Consider the following 20,000-nt stretch of genomic DNA (forward strand, 5'->3'; position numbering starts at 1 on the left):
TATAATGCGAAGGTGACCTGATAACTTAAGGCAATGTTATTTACCGCAATTAACTTTTAACTTAATCCATTTATCATCAACACATAACACACAATAAGACTTTACAAAGTAACCATGTATGCAATCGTGCCAAATCTGCTCAATTTTTTCAACACTTGAATGTAGTTAATGATTTTTATTCGAATTTTTTAACAATGAATTATATTACAGTAAGGTTGTTAGGGTGACTGTAGTTCCACCACTAATGCCCGTTTTCACAAAACCTAGGCATCGTCTTGATCGAATGCCTAATGATTTAGGCGATGTGTAGAGGAAAAAACCTTTTCACCAACTCTTAGGTGATAACTATTGGTAAGCGGTTGATGTTTGTCGAGGAATCTCCTTAGTTTAGGCATTATCTTTTTAGGCATTGCCTTGTTTGTCATTAGGGAAAACGGGCTTACATATCGCGGATTAAGGTAAAAGCATAAATCAATTTCTAATGATGATGATTTTGTCTGGTGAGAGGCTTTGGCCGTGACTACCAAGCGTTCCGTGACGTGCCGCTAAGTGATTTAGCGTTCCAATACGCTTTCGCGTAGATGGCCGAAGCCTTAAGCTAAAATTATCAATCATTATTAGATACATCGCGTGTTATAAAGTATATTTTTGCATTTATTTTAAAATTTATTTATGCGTTACTGTGTTGCTTACTTAACAAATCTCATGTTTAAATTTGTCCTGTCATTTTCAGTCAACCTTTTATCAAGTCGAATATTCTTTTATCATAATTTTACATTTAACTTGTGTTCATCATTATCATTATTATCATCGTCATCATATACAGTGTAATAATATCCCACCGGAGTGATAGGTTGCCTTTCTTATTGATTGGGATATAGAGATAGGCAGCAGATGTTACCCCCTTTCTGGGGCGGAGCTGAATTAAACGCCAAATTGGAACCTCTAAAGTACTCTCGTGTTTTTTCAGCCAACCTAAGAAATCAAATTATTTGGTTTTAGCACATTCCGAACAATGGCTTTAGGCTTGAGGAAAATTTTAAATTATATCTTACGAAATCATTTAGAAAATAATGTGGTAGAACTACCAGTCACCTCTAAAATTATCGAAATTATTAATCACATACATTAATTCGCTCTATGTGTATGAATAAAATAGTTCTAAATTATAAATCATCGAAATGTAGACGTGATTAGAATAATATATGCACACAATTACCTTTTCGTAATACCTTATTACTATAATTTTGAATTTTGATGCAAAATGTAAAGTATGAATTGTTGTATCTCAGGAAATATTATTAACTTTCAGGCAATATTTTCCAACGTGTTTGCTTCCTTAACGAATTTACCCAACTGATATATCGTCGAATTTTTACTAGATTAAAACTGCATAATTTTTGTGGCGAGTCTGATAAGAAAATTCGAAGGCAGAATCTTTAGTACGAGTAGTTAAAAGTTAGTATTTTCCCCCTGCAACGTGTCGCCCGTTTTGTGCGTACGGTCTTACAAATTATTCCAAAGTAATCGAAGGAACATTCTTGCTTATCAACAAGACACTAGTACGATAAAAAAACATCTGATTTACGAAGCTCTTCTTCTTCTTTGCCTGGGCTTGTCTCCGTACTTGGTCGGCCGGAACCTTCCGTTGTACGTAGTGCCACTGGTACGGCTCCCCGCTGGGTCACTCTACCCAGCCGAGCTCACTCCAGAAGCTTAGCAGGCCGCCCAGGTCGCCAAGTGCTTCAGGGAGTGATGCTGGTGTTGCTCTGCTACTCCTCTACATAGGAGCATTACGTGTGTCGGTGTTTCATCTGCCTCTATGCATGCTCTGCGAAGGACTGTCGGTTATACCTAATGAAAAGGTGTTTGTTTAATTATTAATGCCCTGTTATCATGCTTACTACCGTCCTTACTTTGTTCTGGCTTAGTTTGATTTACGAAGTTAGTATTGGCGATAAATCTGGCATGGCTTTACATCTTCGTCTCAGGTTGATGGACACAGGGCAACAATGTGCAGCATTAGTGTGTGTGTGTGTGCATGCGTGCGTACGCGCGTGTGTGTGTGTGTGTGTGTGTGTGTGTGTGATGTGCTAGCATGCCCTGCGAAGTGTTTCTTTGTTTAAAGGCGAAGGTTTTTCGCTTACCATCAGGTGGGCTAACTGCTTGGTTCACCAATTATTAATTAATAAAAAACAAAGAATATAATCGCCCAGTACAATTTTATCTCACTATATTTAATCCAATACAAAAACTATGGCAACGAACGAGAGAGTAGGTATATTACTCATAAGTCAATCGCGAGAAAAACACGAAAAATTGTTAAACAACGATTGATCCAAAAAATAAAGACAAACATGTAGAAACCACAAACAGCATCGTATGCAGGAGATATTCAGATTGTTAATGGAGCGAAAATTAATGAACAAATTACAAAAAAAGCCGACTGTTAAACAACTCTACAAAGCAAGAAATAAATATCATCTACAATACTTTTGATTTCAATGTAAAAATTACTAAGTATACTGTGCTCTTTTGTAAAGTAGCAAGGAAAGTAACTAGTAATTTTCTACATCAGGGGCCGTTAATAAAATATCTGGTGTGTGTGATGTAACTTGCGACATGCGCTTTTGCTAAGCCACAAAACTCCAACACCACACAGATACCGAAACATCTCTCGGCAGATGTTGATTCCCCAACCTGTCTAGATGATGACATCCGCCAATCAAGTCACATTGTAAACATTTTTGCCACATCCTGTTCAAACGTCATCCAACACGTTTTTACCCTGACGTATAAACTCAATTATTAGATAATTTAAACAACCTGATTAGTAAGTAAGTCTGATAATGGAATTTGTCCAAAGAGTTACTTTTTGGCGGTCCGTTTACTATATTACGCGTCTAGTCTGTGGTTGCTAGATATTTCTTGTCATTCTTCACAACTAGATAGAAAACAAATATTAAGTTGTACTGAAAATACACTTGACCCTACTGTCACTAGTGTAGAATACGTGTACTTATCAATTTATTGTAACTAGTTAGAATACCTTTAATGATTATGACACTGACACAAACAGCTAACAACACCACGTAAAGCAATATAAGAGTTAATAATAAGACTTATAACGGTATTAAAGCTTTATAATTGCTGTACAAGCGAGTAAGAGCTCTGGTTTAATTAATTTTGCATTCATGGTTTATGTGTAATGCACAATGCGCAAGTAATAATTAGATCGCTTTAATTCAGGCTAGAAATGTTGTATTGAGAGCCAGCCAATAGAAATCCCGGATGATCCACAAAACTATTCGATATACATTCTGATTTCGATATATCGGCCAATTCAAAATCAATTTTTTATTTGTTATCTTACGAACACACAAATAGAATATGGGTGCCGTTTTTTATAATATCAGTTTTTTAGGTTAGTAAGAACAACGATATTGATAGGAAAAAAAAATATATATATATTTTCCATTCCATTCGAAATATTTATTGTACTATATAGGTATTTTTTTTAAAAGCCTACCTCTGCATTACTACTACAGCTCTGCGTTATAATGCTCTAATAGCACCTTAACTCTTATAGTTGTCTCTTCGTGGTCAAAGAAGTTTATTCACTTACTAATATATAAGCCACGTATTAGTCAGTATACTCTTTGTTACATATACATTAATTTCTAATTTGTTATATAGCTTAGGAACCCGACAAATCCTGGGGGACTTTTAAAATCGCTTACAAAAACAAACAGTATTAATTTTAAACAGTATTTTTTTTTGGTATACGACGGTTTCATGACACCTATCAATCGACATCCTAAAAATAATGTTTATAATTCTGTTAAAGAACCTTAAAATAATACTGTTTCCAGCATTCAGAAAACTAATTTGTTACGATATTGAAACAATTATGAGATACAATTTTACTTATTAATAATTTATCAGTTAATTTTATTTCTGTAACATAAATGGTCTACTTCATAAAAATCTAACAGTCGAACAGTGTTAGAATTTTAGTAGATTAATTTTGACAATGCACAGTTGATACTGGTGGCTCTAGAAGAAATGTTGGACTGTATTGATGTGTTCGTAAAGTATCATGATACATTTGTTTCTAAAAAATTGCGTACTAACTAATTTAGTGCCATTCTTTTCCCGCTATTCCATTTTTAAAAGGATGGCATTTATATTATTTAATTTTTTTTACGTAAATTTAATTTAGTCGAGCATGCGTTCACAACCGTTATAGCACCAATAACTGTTTATAAAGCTTCAATTTCTAACTATTATATATTTTGCGTTTAGCATATTATTAATTAACTCATTTACTAGCTGTTCACTTTATCTCGATTTCTATATAATCTATGTATAATATAAAGAGAGACAAAACTCGATCATGTGAAAGCGCACTATAATTAGAATGTAATATTATTAATAATAATAAAATAATAAATATGTAATGTAAAGTAAAGGTGAATCTCTTTAAGCTGATCGCATATTACAACACCGGACGTAACGCAAAGGACTCGTCAGAAAAACGCATGGATGGCCTTGCGTGAGCGGGCCTTATAAGTCAAATTAAAGTTCAATTAATCTTTAAGTTGCGATGCCACTTCGTACAGTTTAGGAAATGGATTTAATAGTGGCTCCAGCTCAGGTATTTGTTGGGATTCGGATCGAAAGACATAGATGTATTAATTAGTTTTATTTTTAACTATTACAAACGTTCTGACGTAACACTGTGAACCCCACTAACCCATTGACATTAGTTTTAATTTTTAATAGACAACTTTATAAAAGCAAGGGTTTGGCACCTAGCTACCATAGATCATACACCTATGTAAAGTGAGCATTGACTTTCAACACTATTCAGTAACTTATTGAACAGACTTCCAGCTGTTCGTCTTCATACACCAAAACACAACATTTGACAGCCGTAGTTGTAAACAAATTGTAATTTTTTTATGTAGAGAACAGTTCGCCATCGCTTAGTGGCTGCCAGAAAAGTTGCCGAATGTAGAGGCTGGTTAATGAGCATATATCTTAAACCCTGTCCTCTCGCGAATAACACAGTCAAGCAATAAATTATAAATAATTTTAATAAATAATCACCAATACCGCATTCATACAGCGACGCCCATACAAGATAAATTGATACGAATTTTCGATAAGAAGCGTTTATGCGGCGATAACTGCCTGTCCTGTAATGTGTGGTCAGCAAGTTAAGCCAGATTTACATTGCGACATTACTTTTCATGGTGAAGTTTCTTTCACGTTGTAACGCTAATGCTATTAGCACAAGTTAAACAAGTGCGGTTTTTATTTAATTGAGCTCGATTACTATAGTCAAGATGCACTCAAACGAAAACTAGAAATGGAAATCGTCTAATAGTCTCCGGGGAAGAGTATACAAGTGTACCACACACTTATTAAAATGAGCCTGCATGTGCTCCAAAATTAACTCATCTCGTTGGTAAGCATTAATAAATTTTATTCAAAAATAATCAATGTACTAGATACAATGGATGAATGTAAAGGCCTAGTCTAGAAATATGTATGTCTTTACTCAAATAATGCTTGGTATATTCCATACATTTTTCTCAGTCACTAGACGCTTTGATGGTATGGTACCGGAGGCCAGCACGTAAGAGTACTAATGTATATACTCTGCATCCAACAACAAAACTATTTATATTTTGCGCCACTAATAGCGTGATGTAAATCCGGCTTTAGTGCAATAAAGATTCGATTTAAAAAACGAAAACCGTATAGTGTAAGTATTTCGAGTTCTCGATTGAGATTGTACAATCAGAATAGACTGTAATATTTCTATTTCATTGATATATATGTACAGGGCTATTTTTAAAATATAAACAATTGGGTATATGGTTGGTATTTCCTATACTTAGAACTTTAAACCTTCCTAAAACTCGGTAACTTTTGTTTCATCGCAAAAGTAATGACCACCAACATTAAATTACTGACCTTTTATTATAAACAAGGTGGATTGTCCAGGCACGGTATGACAGTAATCTTAAAACGTCCTATGACCTTCAATAATTTAGTTAACCTGTTAAACCACAAGATAAATCGCAAAATTTGTTTACAAATCTTTCACGTTTTTTTTGCAGTACAGCTTGAACTGGCATTAACTTTTTGTGGGAGTCAATAAAATAGTAACTATAGAGTAGTACACGCGTTAGAAGTTATACTTCTTTGGCGTAACAAGATAAAAATCTTTCCAAAAATTTTATCTTTCGCCTTATTCTACGTTTGTTCAAAAAACGACACTAGCAATAGAAAATTGGTATTTAATACATTGATAGTTTTATTATAACGCATTATCTAGTTGAATAAAGTTTATTTAAATATCACAAAAATCTATGTCTACATAATTAACGAAATGGACATAATAAACATAATTAAATTTGGAATAATTATAGACCCATTATCGGGCAACCAAGTTTCACTTAACTTTACAGACTTTGACAGTTTAAAGTGTACACTGTTCTGTGTAGCTAGCTTCAGAGTGTCGGTGTTTTTTGTGACGGTGTGCGCGCGCCTCGTCAAAATTTACTCTCATCATTTTTCCGTAACGCGCCAAAAGAAGTATAACTTCAAAAATTATGACATTGATGTTTAGACTCACGAGGTTTGGTTGGGTTTGACACATCTCGTATCTCCCTCCGCAAATCAAACCTCCCACTTTTTTCGCTTTTTTGTTAAGTAGTGTTTTCTAATTGTCGATGCAATAAGAGCTGTGTTATAAATTTTACCGTTATGGCAGTATGTGTTTCAACGTGCTTAAACGTATTGACCTATTTTAATTTGGTTTTGCATTACCCAGGTACTTTTACAGCAAGTTGTTGAACATTACGTTTAACTGTTTAGGTTAGGCCACCACGGGGTTGCAAAAGTTGGTTGGCCTCGTATAAGGTGACGTTTTCGGGAAGGTTATTTATTATTTATTTAGATGGTTAGAGTAGAGTACAGAAGTTACCTAGCCCAACGTTGTTTTAAAAAATATAAAATACCAAAGCCCAGTATCCTAAAACCTATTGCTAGTATTTTATAAATAGACCTGTATAATTTTTATTATCGTAATTCGGTATATTGTTTTGAGAATTTCGAATGTTACTTCCTTTTTGAATTTATATGTAATTGTAAGTGTAACGGTATCCTTGCAATACACTGCCCCATTGGGTTGGGGATAGTTAAACAATAAATAAATAAATAAAATTAAAGTGTTTTGTATTTACGTTTTTAGTTAGACCCCCAATTGTTATAATAACCATTTATTACGCAGCCAGGAAATATCATGTAAGTTTAACCTAACTTAAAGCATGTCAGTTTCGCATATGTTGGTTTTTGTATTTCTATTCTAATGTTTTGATAATATATTTTATTTTAATTATTTTTATTTTCAGGTTTCGTATGCTTATTAGTTTTATTTCTTATTAATATTTTATGTTTTTTTTTATTTCAGGAGATTGATTATATTATTATTATTATTTTCTATACAAACTTTTGATATTATTTAAACGTAGTTAAATCATAATATACTTAGCATGTAGAATCGAATAAAGTTTTTGTTCCTTATTTCTGGATCATCATAGACCTTTTTGTGAATGTGTGTCTTTTTGTATTTCCATTTATATATTTTAAAGTAAATCTATTGGAATAATTTAGTTAGCTGAGAGTTATCGGGTCATAATTTTCCTTTTTTACAATTTCGCCTAAACTTCAAGGAATATAAAGTCCCTAGTTTTAACAGCGAAAGTCCTAATTTGGCTCTGAAACCTTTACAAATTGTAGCAATTGACCCGTTACTTCTCATCTATAAAGTATTCAAGATTCATTTGTACTTAGAGCACATTATATATTTATTTATAATCATTTCCGGGCCACTACAGGGCATGGAACCCTCCTATCAGGATGAAAAGGGGTTTAGTCCGCTGCCCAAGTTTAGATTCTAGGTTGGGTTGAAGCCTTGAACTTTGCTCCTTTGCCTTCTTAAGATCGTGACATGACCGGATTCGGTTTCAGTTTGTAGCTATTGAATCGTCATAAATTAAATTTATATATTTTTATAACACATTGTTCTACACTGGAAGTAAATATCATTATATGAAATACTTAATTTAAAAAATTATAACAACAAAACACTCATTAATATGTACATTTATAGCATTTTTTAATTTATTTCAAGATTTTCATAAATTATTAAAGAAAACATTATAGATATATATATATTTTTAATTCGAAACCATTTAGACGGTACTACGATCAAGAATAAGTTTTATTTTTTTTGTTGTGTGGAACTACATAGATTATTAACAGTATAAGTTCTTTCAACCTAATTTAGAAACACTCATGCCCGTTTTCAGTAAACATAGGAATCGCCTAATTCGAATGCCCAATGAATTAGTAGATGCCTATAGAAACTTTCACCAACTCTTAGGTGATAACTATTGTTGAACGGTTGATATATGACAATCTCCTTAGATTATGCTTTCCTTCAGGCGAGTGCCTTGTTCGTCGTCAGTGAAAACGGGCATCAGTATCTTAAAGCACAACTTGAATTTTTTTTTTGTACAATATTTGAACGTAATCTCTCCGTCCACAGAGGAGACATCGCCGGAAGACGAGCATACAGTATCATCCGCGAGTCTCTGCATGTCGCCGAACGGTGACACGAGTACGGGCGCTCCTCTGTACGCGTCCACGCCGCACGAGAAACGAATCCCGAATGGCTACCACGAGCGAATAGAGCGCTTGGACAATAGGAGAGAACTCGTTGATACCCTCAATGGGAATGTGCATGGTAAGTTTACCACACATTGTACATATTATGTGTAATGAGTATTATAGCTACTGAAAAGTCGATTATTTGACACTTAAAAAAAAACTAAGACATAGAAAAAAGTGAATAAGACATATAGGAAGAGCTCCTTTTGCATTAGCGGGACACGTGATACGGAGGATTTTTTATATGCCGGATATTTCATTTGTCAGATGTTGCCTACGAAACATGAAATTTTTATATCATATACAGCAATACCCCGCTTTACGCGACCCTGTTGTCGCGGTTTATGAACGCATTTTACAAGAACGTAAAAAAAACGCTACCGAAAAAACAATAGATTTTAAACAATAATGATTATTCCGTAAAAATAGTAATTAATAGTATGTATTGTACAAAGTTGCACATTATAAAAAAATAAAAACTAAAATAAGTATTTAACAAAAACTATTAAAAATAATAATGTTAATATAAATTAAGCTATTATAACAGATTGATAAGTATTATTAAATTAAAATATTTATAGGTATATTGAAAAAAAAATTAAATATATATTTTCTGCCCGCAGTGAATATAGTGTCAGCATCAACGAACAATATGGACGTTCTGAGCGGCGGAGAAAGCGATGCAGGTGACACTTTGACCAGGCGGAATAACAATAGGTAATATTTCAATTACAATTTTATTCATCTTCATTGTTATCAGTCCATTTACGGTCTACGACAGGGCACGGGTCTCCTCTCCTTATGAGAAGGGCCGTGGTACACCACGCTGGCCAACCGCGATTTACACGCCTTTGTGAACATTGTTAAGAACTCTCAGGCATGTTAACTACTCGCGCTAAAAATGCGCATTACTGTGGTACGTTAAAGGTGCGTCCAGCACGCAACTCGGTCCAACTCGGTCTCCCGCCAAACAGAGACCGAAGTTCTGAGAAATATTGAAAATCTTTCCAAATGTATAAAAACTGCAGCCTTACCTCAGGGTTTAAGAAAGGCTACTTAAAAAAGAGGAATCAGGACTGGAGTGTTTAAAAATAAATAAATAAACATACTACGACAATACACACACCCCCCAAAGTAAGCGTAGCTTGTGTTATGGGTACTAAGATAGCTGATGAATATTTTTTTATGAATATAAGACACATCCATACTTACAATATACATATAAACACCCAGACACTGAAAAACATTCATGTTCATCACACAAACATTTTCCAGTTGTAGGAATCGAACCCACGACCTTGGACTCGGAAAGCAGGGTCGCTGCCCACTGCGTCATAAATAAAATCGTCAAAAATACAGTGTATATTAAGGAATTGTGTGATTGCAGTCAAGCGCTCGTCTAAAAACATAATTTTTCTTTCAATATTCCAATTTGCAAGCTTGAGAAGTGTACAAGTTTTAGAAAAAATCTAAACTGAATCGTGAACACACAGAAAACATGTACACGACTAATATTGATACATCAAAAACCACTCCACATTAGTAGTGTTTCTCGAACAGGCAATCATTTCATTCCATTTATCAGTTGACAGCAATTATTTTACCTCTAATGCTCCAAATGTTTACCATAAATCGGGAAATGGGAAAAAGTTTGTGAGCTGGCAACATTCCGCGTGTGTGTAGTGAAAAGTGCGCGGGGCTTTTTCACTATTCTTGGACACAATGCCACTGCTTGCAATAATGGCTGAATGACCCTCATTCAGCCATTATTGTTCTTAATTCTGTGGTCAAGAATTATAGTTCCGCTGCATAAAAACTACATACATTATTAATAGTTTAAGATTTTTCACACTCATTTAGCAGCACTCAGTGGCGTGCATAGAGGGTATTCACAGGGTATGCAGATGATTCAAATCTTCGTCATCCCTCCTGACAAGGTTGCGGTCGAGCTCGAACAGTATATTATCTGTTAGTGGGAAAGTTTGATTCACCTATCTTGCAACACTTCATATCGGTGCTAGTACGATGAACCAAACTGTCTTGTAATTTTTTGTTATAATCCCTACTAATATTATAAATGTGAATGTAAGTTTGTTTGTTCCGCTTTCACGCGAAAAATAGTTAACCGATCCCCATGAAACTTATTACACATATTCTTGGAAGTGTTAGAAGTAATATAGGATACTTTTTATCCCGACATTAAGCTCGGTTCCTTTGGGAGAGGAGATGAAAGTGTTTGACGATTTTACACCATAACTCCGACAAATTATAACAGATTTAAATAATTATTTTTGTACTACAGAGGTTATAATATGTGTTGAATTTTGTCCAAACTGTGGTTGGAGATAGAGGACAGAACTCCTCAGCGGACAGAAGCAAACCCCTCATTCAAGGCTTAGCGATACTGAATACTTTAAATTTTTTTAGAACTACAACTAAATGTAATGCCACATCAAAAAACAAAATCAAACGCAGACGAAGTCGCAGGCAACAGCTAGTATAATATAATTCTATAGTATAATTAATTAACACTAACATAGTTGTTTAAGTTGTATTACTAACAAATGGGGCCTTAGTTGTCTTAAAGAGATTATTATTATAAAATGAAGAAAAACTACAGGAAAACTTAAGGGTATGCTTTTTATAATTCTCACGAAGCCTATCCTTAAGTTTTTTATAACTATTAGTAGAGATTTTTTTCATTTTATACTATATGCATACACTGTGCATACTATATTATCTGCATATATCTATACACGCAACTTCTCAGCACTTTAACGATTAATTCTCGTTGCAGTATAAGTTCGGGCGCAGTATTATCGGGCGACGCAACGAAGCGTCGCGGCGCGGACGTAACGTATTACGTCGCGAAGGAGCTTCTTATGACTGAGCGCACGTACAAGCGGGATCTTGAGCTCATCACCGTGGTAAGTGCTAGCACGTTGTTATTTGCATTGCAGTTTAGTGTTTATACAAAACTAGCGTACCCAGCCGGGCGCTTCGCCGGGCTAGATTTTGCTTTATTTTATTTAAACAATAAACTTACATCATTAAATTTTTAATTTAAGTCTCATAATATATTAAATCATTTATTTCTCTCCGTATTCATTCTCTTCTATTCTTTTCTCGAGTGGGTGAAGATCATTATCTACACCCATGTACACCCAACAATAGAATATCATTATAGTAAATAAAAACTGTATTTGACAGTTTGACAGTTCAAAAATAGGAGTGCTCCGATCGTCACCAAACTTTACAGGATTACTCGCCAGGTCAATCCATAGATTCCCTGAAAGTTTCATTGAAATCGGTTTAGCCGTTTCGGAGCCTTTACGGAACATACCCACACACTTTCTCTTTTATATATATAGAAGATATATCAGCTAATAAACGTGTTTATTTTGGCTACGTGATCTCCGTTACTGAATATTTAATATACAGAATAAAGAAACAATTTCAAATGCCATCACTCAAAGAGTCACTCTTAAATATAGGAAGGAAATTACTTTTATCAGGTTTTTGTTCATTGGTGTAAATGTGTCGTCCGCAGACATGGTCGAAACGCGTGGGGTCGATTGGCCGCAGCGCATCTAGCGGTGCGGAAGCGGCGGCCTTGGCCCGCGCCTGTCTCGCTCTCGAGCCTCTCGCTCTGCCCGCGGGAGCTCTGCTCGCGAAACTCGACCGCGCGCTAGCCGCCACTTCGCCGTCTACCAACTTACCTGGCGATACAGAGGGTATGTAGCCATGTTTTAGGGCTAAATTGTGTACTACAACTAGCTGTTGCCCGCAACTTCGTCTGCGTTTGATTTTGTTTTTTGATGTGGCATTTTATTAGATCTAAAAAAAATTAGTCTTAAATGAGGGGTTTGCTGCTGTCCGCTGAGGAGTTCTGTCCTCTATCTCTTACCACAGTTTAAAAATGAAACGCATATTAAAACCTCTATAGTACGAAAATAATTATTTAAAACGGTTATAATTTGTAACGGAGTTATGGTGTAAAATCGTCAAACACTCATCCCCTCTCCCAAAGGAACCGAGCTTATTGTCGAGATTAAAAGTATCCTATATTACTTCTAACACTTCCAAGAATATGTGTACAAAGTTTCATGAGGATCGGTTAAGTAGTTTTCGCGTGAAAGCGTAACAAACAAACTTACATTGACATTTATAATATTAGTAGGGATTTAATCTTTGACTGCAATATGGTTGACTGCAGTATGGCCGTTAATGGTTTGATGTGATGACGATGATGAATTCCACAGAACCGGACCTGGAGTCACTGTTATCAATGCCCGCGGGCCCGCTGCTAGCTTATCTAGACAGTGTGCTCTCCTCTATCGAGTCCACTATCAATAGCAACGGTAAATCGAGTTGAGTGCTAGTAGACCCGTCGTCGTAGTTTGTGCTACTGAAGGACACTTGGCTATTTTTGGTTCTTATAGATGTGCACAAGGTTTTAGTCACCAGGCAGGTGATGATAACCACTTAGAAAATCCTAAATATTGACACAGTGTAAAGAAGAGATACAGTTGTTCGACGTCTTTGATCTTTTTGTAAATGCCGACATCGACACAATGTCGCGACTGGGGCCAGGGGAAACTTAAAACTTCATAATAACCTGCAAGTTTTGTAATAAAACAGTCATTATTAACCGACTTACAAAAAGGAGTGGTTATCGATTTGGTTGTATTTTTTTTTTAATTTGTGGAACAAATTTGTAATTCTTTATCTTTTCATTATGCAATATCTGCAATAACTTACAGAAAACAATTTCGATGTTCACATTTCCCAGGCGTCCCGTGACGGCTCACACGTTTTTTTTATGTATAAAGAAACTTTACTGATTCAAGTTGTACATAAATTGTATTGTGTAAGTGTTGTAATTCTTGGCTTCAAATTTGTTTGGCTATTTCTTAAAATTTAAGTAAGAACTACATTTTAACTACATTTTACAAATATTGAAATGTCCACTATCAAACTGTAAGAACCGTTCACGCTGGGAATAGAAACGATGACATACTTTCTTGTCTGTATGTATGTTTATTATAATTTTCTACGAAACGGTATCTACGGAAGATTGCTTATTATTCAGATTGTTAATTAGCATCATGACACTTAATATAGTTTATTTCATATAGTTTGCTATTATGTAGGTACATCAGACCCTGTCATGCTGTTGCAAACATAATTATTTACTTTTCTTTATTCATTGTTACACTAAAAGATTACAATATGATATTATTAAATAATTACATGTTTACAATTATTAAATTAATATTAAAATATCATAATCGTAATGGGTGGTACCAAAACTTTAAAGCCAATTTTTATGGAAGCAAAGACTCAAATAATATAATTATGTTTACACCTTTTTTTTTTTTTTTTGTCTTTTTATTCACTACGATCTGTCACATACTGGGGGACATTAAGTAGTTGGTAGGTCGGGACTTGTCATGACATGCTCGGAATGCGACTATTCTCTTATCTAATATATCTATACGAATCCTACTTTACTTTATTGTTTATATGTTTACACCTGGCCACCTATTTTATTGATTTATGTGCAAAATAATTAGAACTATAATTGCCTTCATACACCTTTCGTCTCAACACTGACTCGAAATCAATGAGAGCATTGAAATGTGAGCTTTATATCATTTAACATAGTGTACGATGCGCGTGCAAAAGAGTCTACTAAATACTACGTTTGTTCGTCGTATACTACTAGTGAACATTTTAATAAGTGGACCATATTACGTACGAACGTGTGAGTTGATTTTTATGTGCTATATCAATAAGCTCAAATTTAGCTCAAATTTATATATTTTTAGTTTGAATAGAGTGGATGTTGACTCGATATTTTGTATGAAGGCCATTATAATTTATCTCTTTTATTATTGAAGTTATATTTCTTTTGGCGCGTTAGGGAAAAATTATGTTAGTAAATATTTACGATACGCGCGCACACCGTCACAAAAAACCGACACCCTGAAGTTAGCTATAAGGTTTGACAGTGTACACTTTCAATTGTCAAAGTCTGTGGGCGCATTCGGGTGATTCAATTGATTCAATTGTACATAAATCTCAAATTTTAATTTAGTTGTCCGATAATGAGTCTAATAGTATTCCAAATTTAATTATGTTTATTATGTCCATTTCTTTAATTGTGTAGAAATATATTTTTTGTGATATTTTAAAAAACTTTATTTAACTAACTGATATCGCGTTGTAATAAAACTTACCTTTTTCTACAAACGTAGAGTAAGGCGAAAGATGAAATTTTTGAAAAGATTTTACATTTTTATCTCGTTACGCCAAAGGAGTATAACTTCTAACGCGTGTACATAAGTACACACACTTTTTTGTATTGATTTATTTATAATGTTATAGTAGAGGGCGTGTGATTTTGCTTGATTATCTAGTATTTTATTTGTGACACGTTATATGTAAATAATGTTCGGGGATTTTAAAAGTGATACAAAATTGCAGATATCCAGGAACCCGAATACAAGAAAGTCGCCGAGTTACTCAACGATTACTTATCAAATACATTTGATGTAAGTACGCAACTGTTATAGTTATGCATATGTATACGTATTTGACGGCCGACTGGCGCAGTGGGCAGCGACCCTGCTTTCTGAGTCCATGGGTTTGATTCCCACAACTGGAACATGTTTGTGTGATGAACATGAATGTTTTTCAGTGTCTGGGTGTTTATCTGTATATTATAAGTATATTCATCAGTCATCTTAGTACCCATAACACAAGCTACGCTTACTTTGGGGCTGGCGATGTGTGTGTTGCCGTAGTATTTTTATTTATTTATTATTTATTTATGTGCCAACCACAAGTTATCAGTATAACTTTGTTTTTGTTTTGCAAACTTACAATATTTCAACCCACTTCTGTATATTTAAGACACTGCATCGCTAATTAGTTAAATTTAATGCATTAGTAACGGTTTCCTGCGACTTCGTCTGCATACAGCTTCTTATAAGTTTTCCATCGAAACTTTTATCAGCGAAAAAAATCAGCGACAAAACAAAGTTTTGTAAAACGTTTTACAATTCTCCCTCCCTGCTTTACAATTTATTGAAAGAATCAAACAAACTTTCAAATATTCTTAAAGTTTTCTTTCTTAAGTTTTTTTTTTAATTTCATAATGTAGCATCAAGTATCAGCCTAAATTTTCGTATTTTTTGGTAATGAATAAAACGATATTTTTTTCTGATTTTTGGTCGATGAATACTGGTCTGTTTTCACTCGATGTTGTCTGTTACTTTATGCAGGGACACACTGTATATAGCGGTATAAGCGCCCATCAACCCGCTTTTAAATAAATACGTGGGTCCGCTCTAAGAATTCTATCCTTTTAGAAAGAAGGCATGTGCAGTGGGTTGTTATCCATACTAAGATTGTAAATGCGAAAGTTTGTTTGTTGGTTTTACTTCACGCCCCAACTAAGCAACCATTTAACTTGATTTTTGGCATAGAGTCAGTTGAAAGGACACAGAGTAACATGGGTTACTTTTTATCCTGTGAGAGAAAATTGGTTAGTAAGACAAACATCCACACTTACACATTTATAATATTAGTATAATTTTATGTGTAAGAAAAATGGTTCCCAAGGGTTTTGTAATAAACGTGGACGAAGAATACGCGCAACCGCTAGTTAATATTAGCTACCTAATATTATAAATGTCTAAGTGTGGATGTTTGTTACTCAATCACGCAAAAACGGCTGAGCGGCTTTGGATGAAATTTGGCATGCATGTAGACTTTGACATGGAAAACAACATAGGCTAACTTTTATCCCGATTCCTTAAATAGTTCCTGAGGCAAAATTGAAAATTGTTTACGAACGAGAAGACAGCTTTGAAATTTGGTAGACATGTCACCTATGCTATGGAAAAGGACATATACTTTCTATACCGATCTCTCAAATAGTTCTCGTGGTTAATGAATGAATGACTACACTTTTATTGTACACCAAAGAAAAACAAGTAGTTACAGAAATATAAACACATAGCAAGAGAGTACAATTCGGTGGCCTTATCGCTACATAGCGATATCTTCCAGGCAACCAATGGCGTGAAAGGAAAAAAAACATAGAAAAGAGGTACGTGGTTAACGTTAACGAGCGAAGCTTTATACTCAATTATACTTAAGTCCACGCAGAAGTCACGGGCAGAAGCTAGTAAATAAGTAATAATGATATATGTTGCAGGCGTACAACGAGTATATACAGCAAGTGGGCGCTATGGTGGCGCTGGTGGAGAGCGCGCGGCGCCGGGGGGGCGATGGGGCGCGGCAGGCCGCGGCGTTCGACAGGGCCGCGCCACTGCCTCTGGCGTGCTTGCTGTTGCGGCCGTTGCACCGCCTGCATCACTACCGGCGACTGTCGCACGGTACGTACGAACTGTTACAGCGGACTCCGTTCATAATGGCATCGAAGGGAATTGACAAAAACGTCAAACTAAGCAGTTTTATAAAAAAAAAAAAGTCATACTAAGCGGTCATAAACGAAGCCTCTTCGGTTTCAAAACATTATTTGAATTGAACGATTGCTTTATGTCTGTTGTTGGTTGTAATCCGGCTGTTGGTTTTGAAAATCATTGAGATTGCGAGAGAAGAAGACGAAGAAACACTTTATTGCACGTATAACATACAGGAAAAAAAACAGTACACAATGTAGACATGCAAAGGCGGCCTTATTGCTGCGAGCAATCTCTTACAGGCAACCTTTGTAGATAGGACTTACAGCAAGAGAACGGGAAAGTGCCAAGAGTGTTGATAGATATACATAAATACCAAAATGTACAGATACAAATGCATATATAATTACATGAGATGAGTTTGATTCGCCATTTTCTAATCTGCATAATATTGCGCCTTTCTCCTCTATTGTAAATGCTTTACGACGTTGAGATGACTTTTTTTTACATAGTTTTGCCGATGCCATAAAATGGGAAAATCCTTCAGGCAGAGCTTTTGTACATATATGAAGTGCGCGCAACTGGTGACGTTCAACTATCAAGTACGCACTGGTATTCCGAACAAAACCAAGCCACTGCCGAGCTGAACGTCGTCGGCAATCAACGAACAATAACCGAAGGTGTAAATAATCATGTCGGTCACTATAAACGGACAAAATTTATTAAAAATGGGTCATAATAAGTGACATGTCACTGTAAGTAAGGTCCCCCCGATGTCGTCGAGCCCTGGGGCTCTTCTCATGGCGAGCTTTCGCGCTCGCCCCACTCCCCCGGTGACGCCGTAGCAACCCCTCAGGTGGTTAGCGGCAAGTGTCCATCCGAAAATCGATTGTAAGCGAAGTCATTATATCAGACTTTGTTACAAACAATTTTATACCTCGTTGTGTAATTACGTCGTCATAGGCGGCTGGTCAATCAATATATGCGGAAACAAAATAAACGGTTTCTACTGTATAAGTAAAAGTAGCAATCGGAATAAATAAAAAATTGGAAATTGTTTTTAGCTTACCTACTTAAAATGGAGGGCAAATCGGGAGTTCGAAATTTCAAAGTAAGATAAATATAGTGATTCGGGCGGTACAAAAATGTTTTAATACATAAAATGTTATTAATTAATCGTGTCGTTAAAGATATCGAAGTTTACCAATCGAAAATCTGACATAATTAAGGTCAATAGAATATGATCTATATTTTACAGGAAATATATATACAGTGGACCCCCGGTAGTCCGGCCCCTGTCTAATCCGGCGCCCCCTGTAATCCGACATGGTCTATTATTTATTATTGAATACGTATTCGCTAAGCATGATTGAACAAGTTACAACTTGTACGCACCATCACTATTGTGGTCGGATAACAAGGTACTCTTTTGTAAAAAAATCCGGACTATAGGGGGGGTCTTAGGCAGTACTCTATAATCCGCCGAATTCGATAGTTCGACACTACCCTGCAAAATGTTTCTCGGACTACCGGGGGTCCACTATATATATATATATATTTTACAGAGTTATGGTCGGCCACTGGAAGCAAGGCGGCTCGAAAAGCTCACGAACTGGCCCACGAGCTGGCGGAGACGGCAGACGACCAACTGCGGCACGTAGAGAACCACGCCACGCTTTGCCAACTACAGAGAGACATTATAGGTACACTTCATTTTTTTCAAACATGTCTCAATATCTAAAGAAAATTTAAAGTTTTGTAAAAAATAATAAAGCGATAAGAAGTGCGATGAAATAAATTTGATTTGCCGCATTGGCGCAGTGGGCAGGGACCCTTCTTTCTGAGTCCAAGGCCGTAGGTTCGACTCCAACAACTGGAAAATGTTTGTGAGATGAACATAAATGTTTTTCAGTACATATATTAAGAGTATTTATATTTATGTTTATTATTCGAAAAAATATTCATCGGTCATCTTTGTACCCATAACACAAGCTGCGCTTACTTTGGGGCTAGATGGCGATGTGTATATTGTCTTAGTATATTTATATATAAATAAAAACAAACAAAATAAAAAGAGATTTTATTTATGAAGGAGTGTTTTTTTTGTATGACGGCCGATTGGCGCAGTGGGTTGCGACCCTGCTTTCTGAGTCCAAGGCCGTGGGTTCGATTCCCACAACTGGAAAATGTTTGTGTGATGAACATGAATGTTTTTCAGTGTCTGGGTGTTTATATGTATATTATAAGTATTTATGTATATTATTCATAAAAATATTCATCAGTTATCTTAGTACCCATAACACAAGCTACGCTTACTTTGGGACTAGATGGCGGCGTGTGTATTGTCGTAGTATTATTTTCTTAACTTAATATTCGTAACGTAATATTAATTTCCTATGATTTTCTATAGCATAACCATTAAACTGATAAACCCTGTACTTAAGTCATAGAAGGTACAGTTAGTCAAAATAATTTACGTATTTCCGAGCATCTCTGAGAAAAAGTATATAATAGTTGTTTGGAATATTTTTTTTAATAGTTGTCTCAGCTGTAGGATTATTATAATATTTTTTCCGTGCAGGCTACGACAAACTTCTGGTTGTCGATCGAGAATTTGTCAGATACGGCTGCGTTTATAAACACTCATCGAAGGGATTGCAACAGAGAATGCTTATCTTGGTATGTATTTTCTTAATATTATAATTTGTGTAACAAACGGAACGTCTATTTTTAGGGATATTTCAGTGATTGGCTAAGCAATATAAATAATATGTATAGTAGTTGGGAATTGTTATGAAATAAGAATGCAAATTTTCA

The 20,000-nt window shown here is 35.3% G+C and overlaps 1 protein-coding gene across 5 annotated transcripts in view; it reads left to right on the forward strand.

The window, feature by feature from the left end:
• LOC120623385 (FERM, ARHGEF and pleckstrin domain-containing protein 1) overlaps nucleotides 1–20,000 on the forward strand; it is a 115,251-nt gene that overhangs the window by 88,021 nt on the left and 7,230 nt on the right. For 2 of the 5 annotated variants that reach the window (XM_039889388.1, XM_039889389.1), the window contains 9 exons: nucleotides 8,627–8,824; nucleotides 9,372–9,465; nucleotides 11,546–11,675; nucleotides 12,299–12,482; nucleotides 13,011–13,109; nucleotides 15,238–15,305; nucleotides 16,976–17,156; nucleotides 18,749–18,886; nucleotides 19,765–19,862. In XM_039889388.1, coding sequence (XP_039745322.1) covers nucleotides 8,627–8,824; nucleotides 9,372–9,465; nucleotides 11,546–11,675; nucleotides 12,299–12,482; nucleotides 13,011–13,109; nucleotides 15,238–15,305; nucleotides 16,976–17,156; nucleotides 18,749–18,886; nucleotides 19,765–19,862 — 1,190 coding nt within the window. Of the gene's footprint in view, nucleotides 1–8,626; nucleotides 8,825–9,371; nucleotides 9,466–11,545; nucleotides 11,676–12,298; nucleotides 12,483–13,010; nucleotides 13,110–15,237; nucleotides 15,306–16,975; nucleotides 17,157–18,748; nucleotides 18,887–19,764; nucleotides 19,863–20,000 lie in introns of those variants that run through there. The other 3 variants (XM_039889391.1, XM_039889392.1, XM_039889390.1) reach the window with 2 other exon arrangements.

Source organism: Pararge aegeria, chromosome 4 (genome assembly GCF_905163445.1).
Source record: "Pararge aegeria chromosome 4, ilParAegt1.1, whole genome shotgun sequence".
Lineage (NCBI taxonomy): Eukaryota > Metazoa > Arthropoda > Insecta > Lepidoptera > Nymphalidae > Pararge > Pararge aegeria.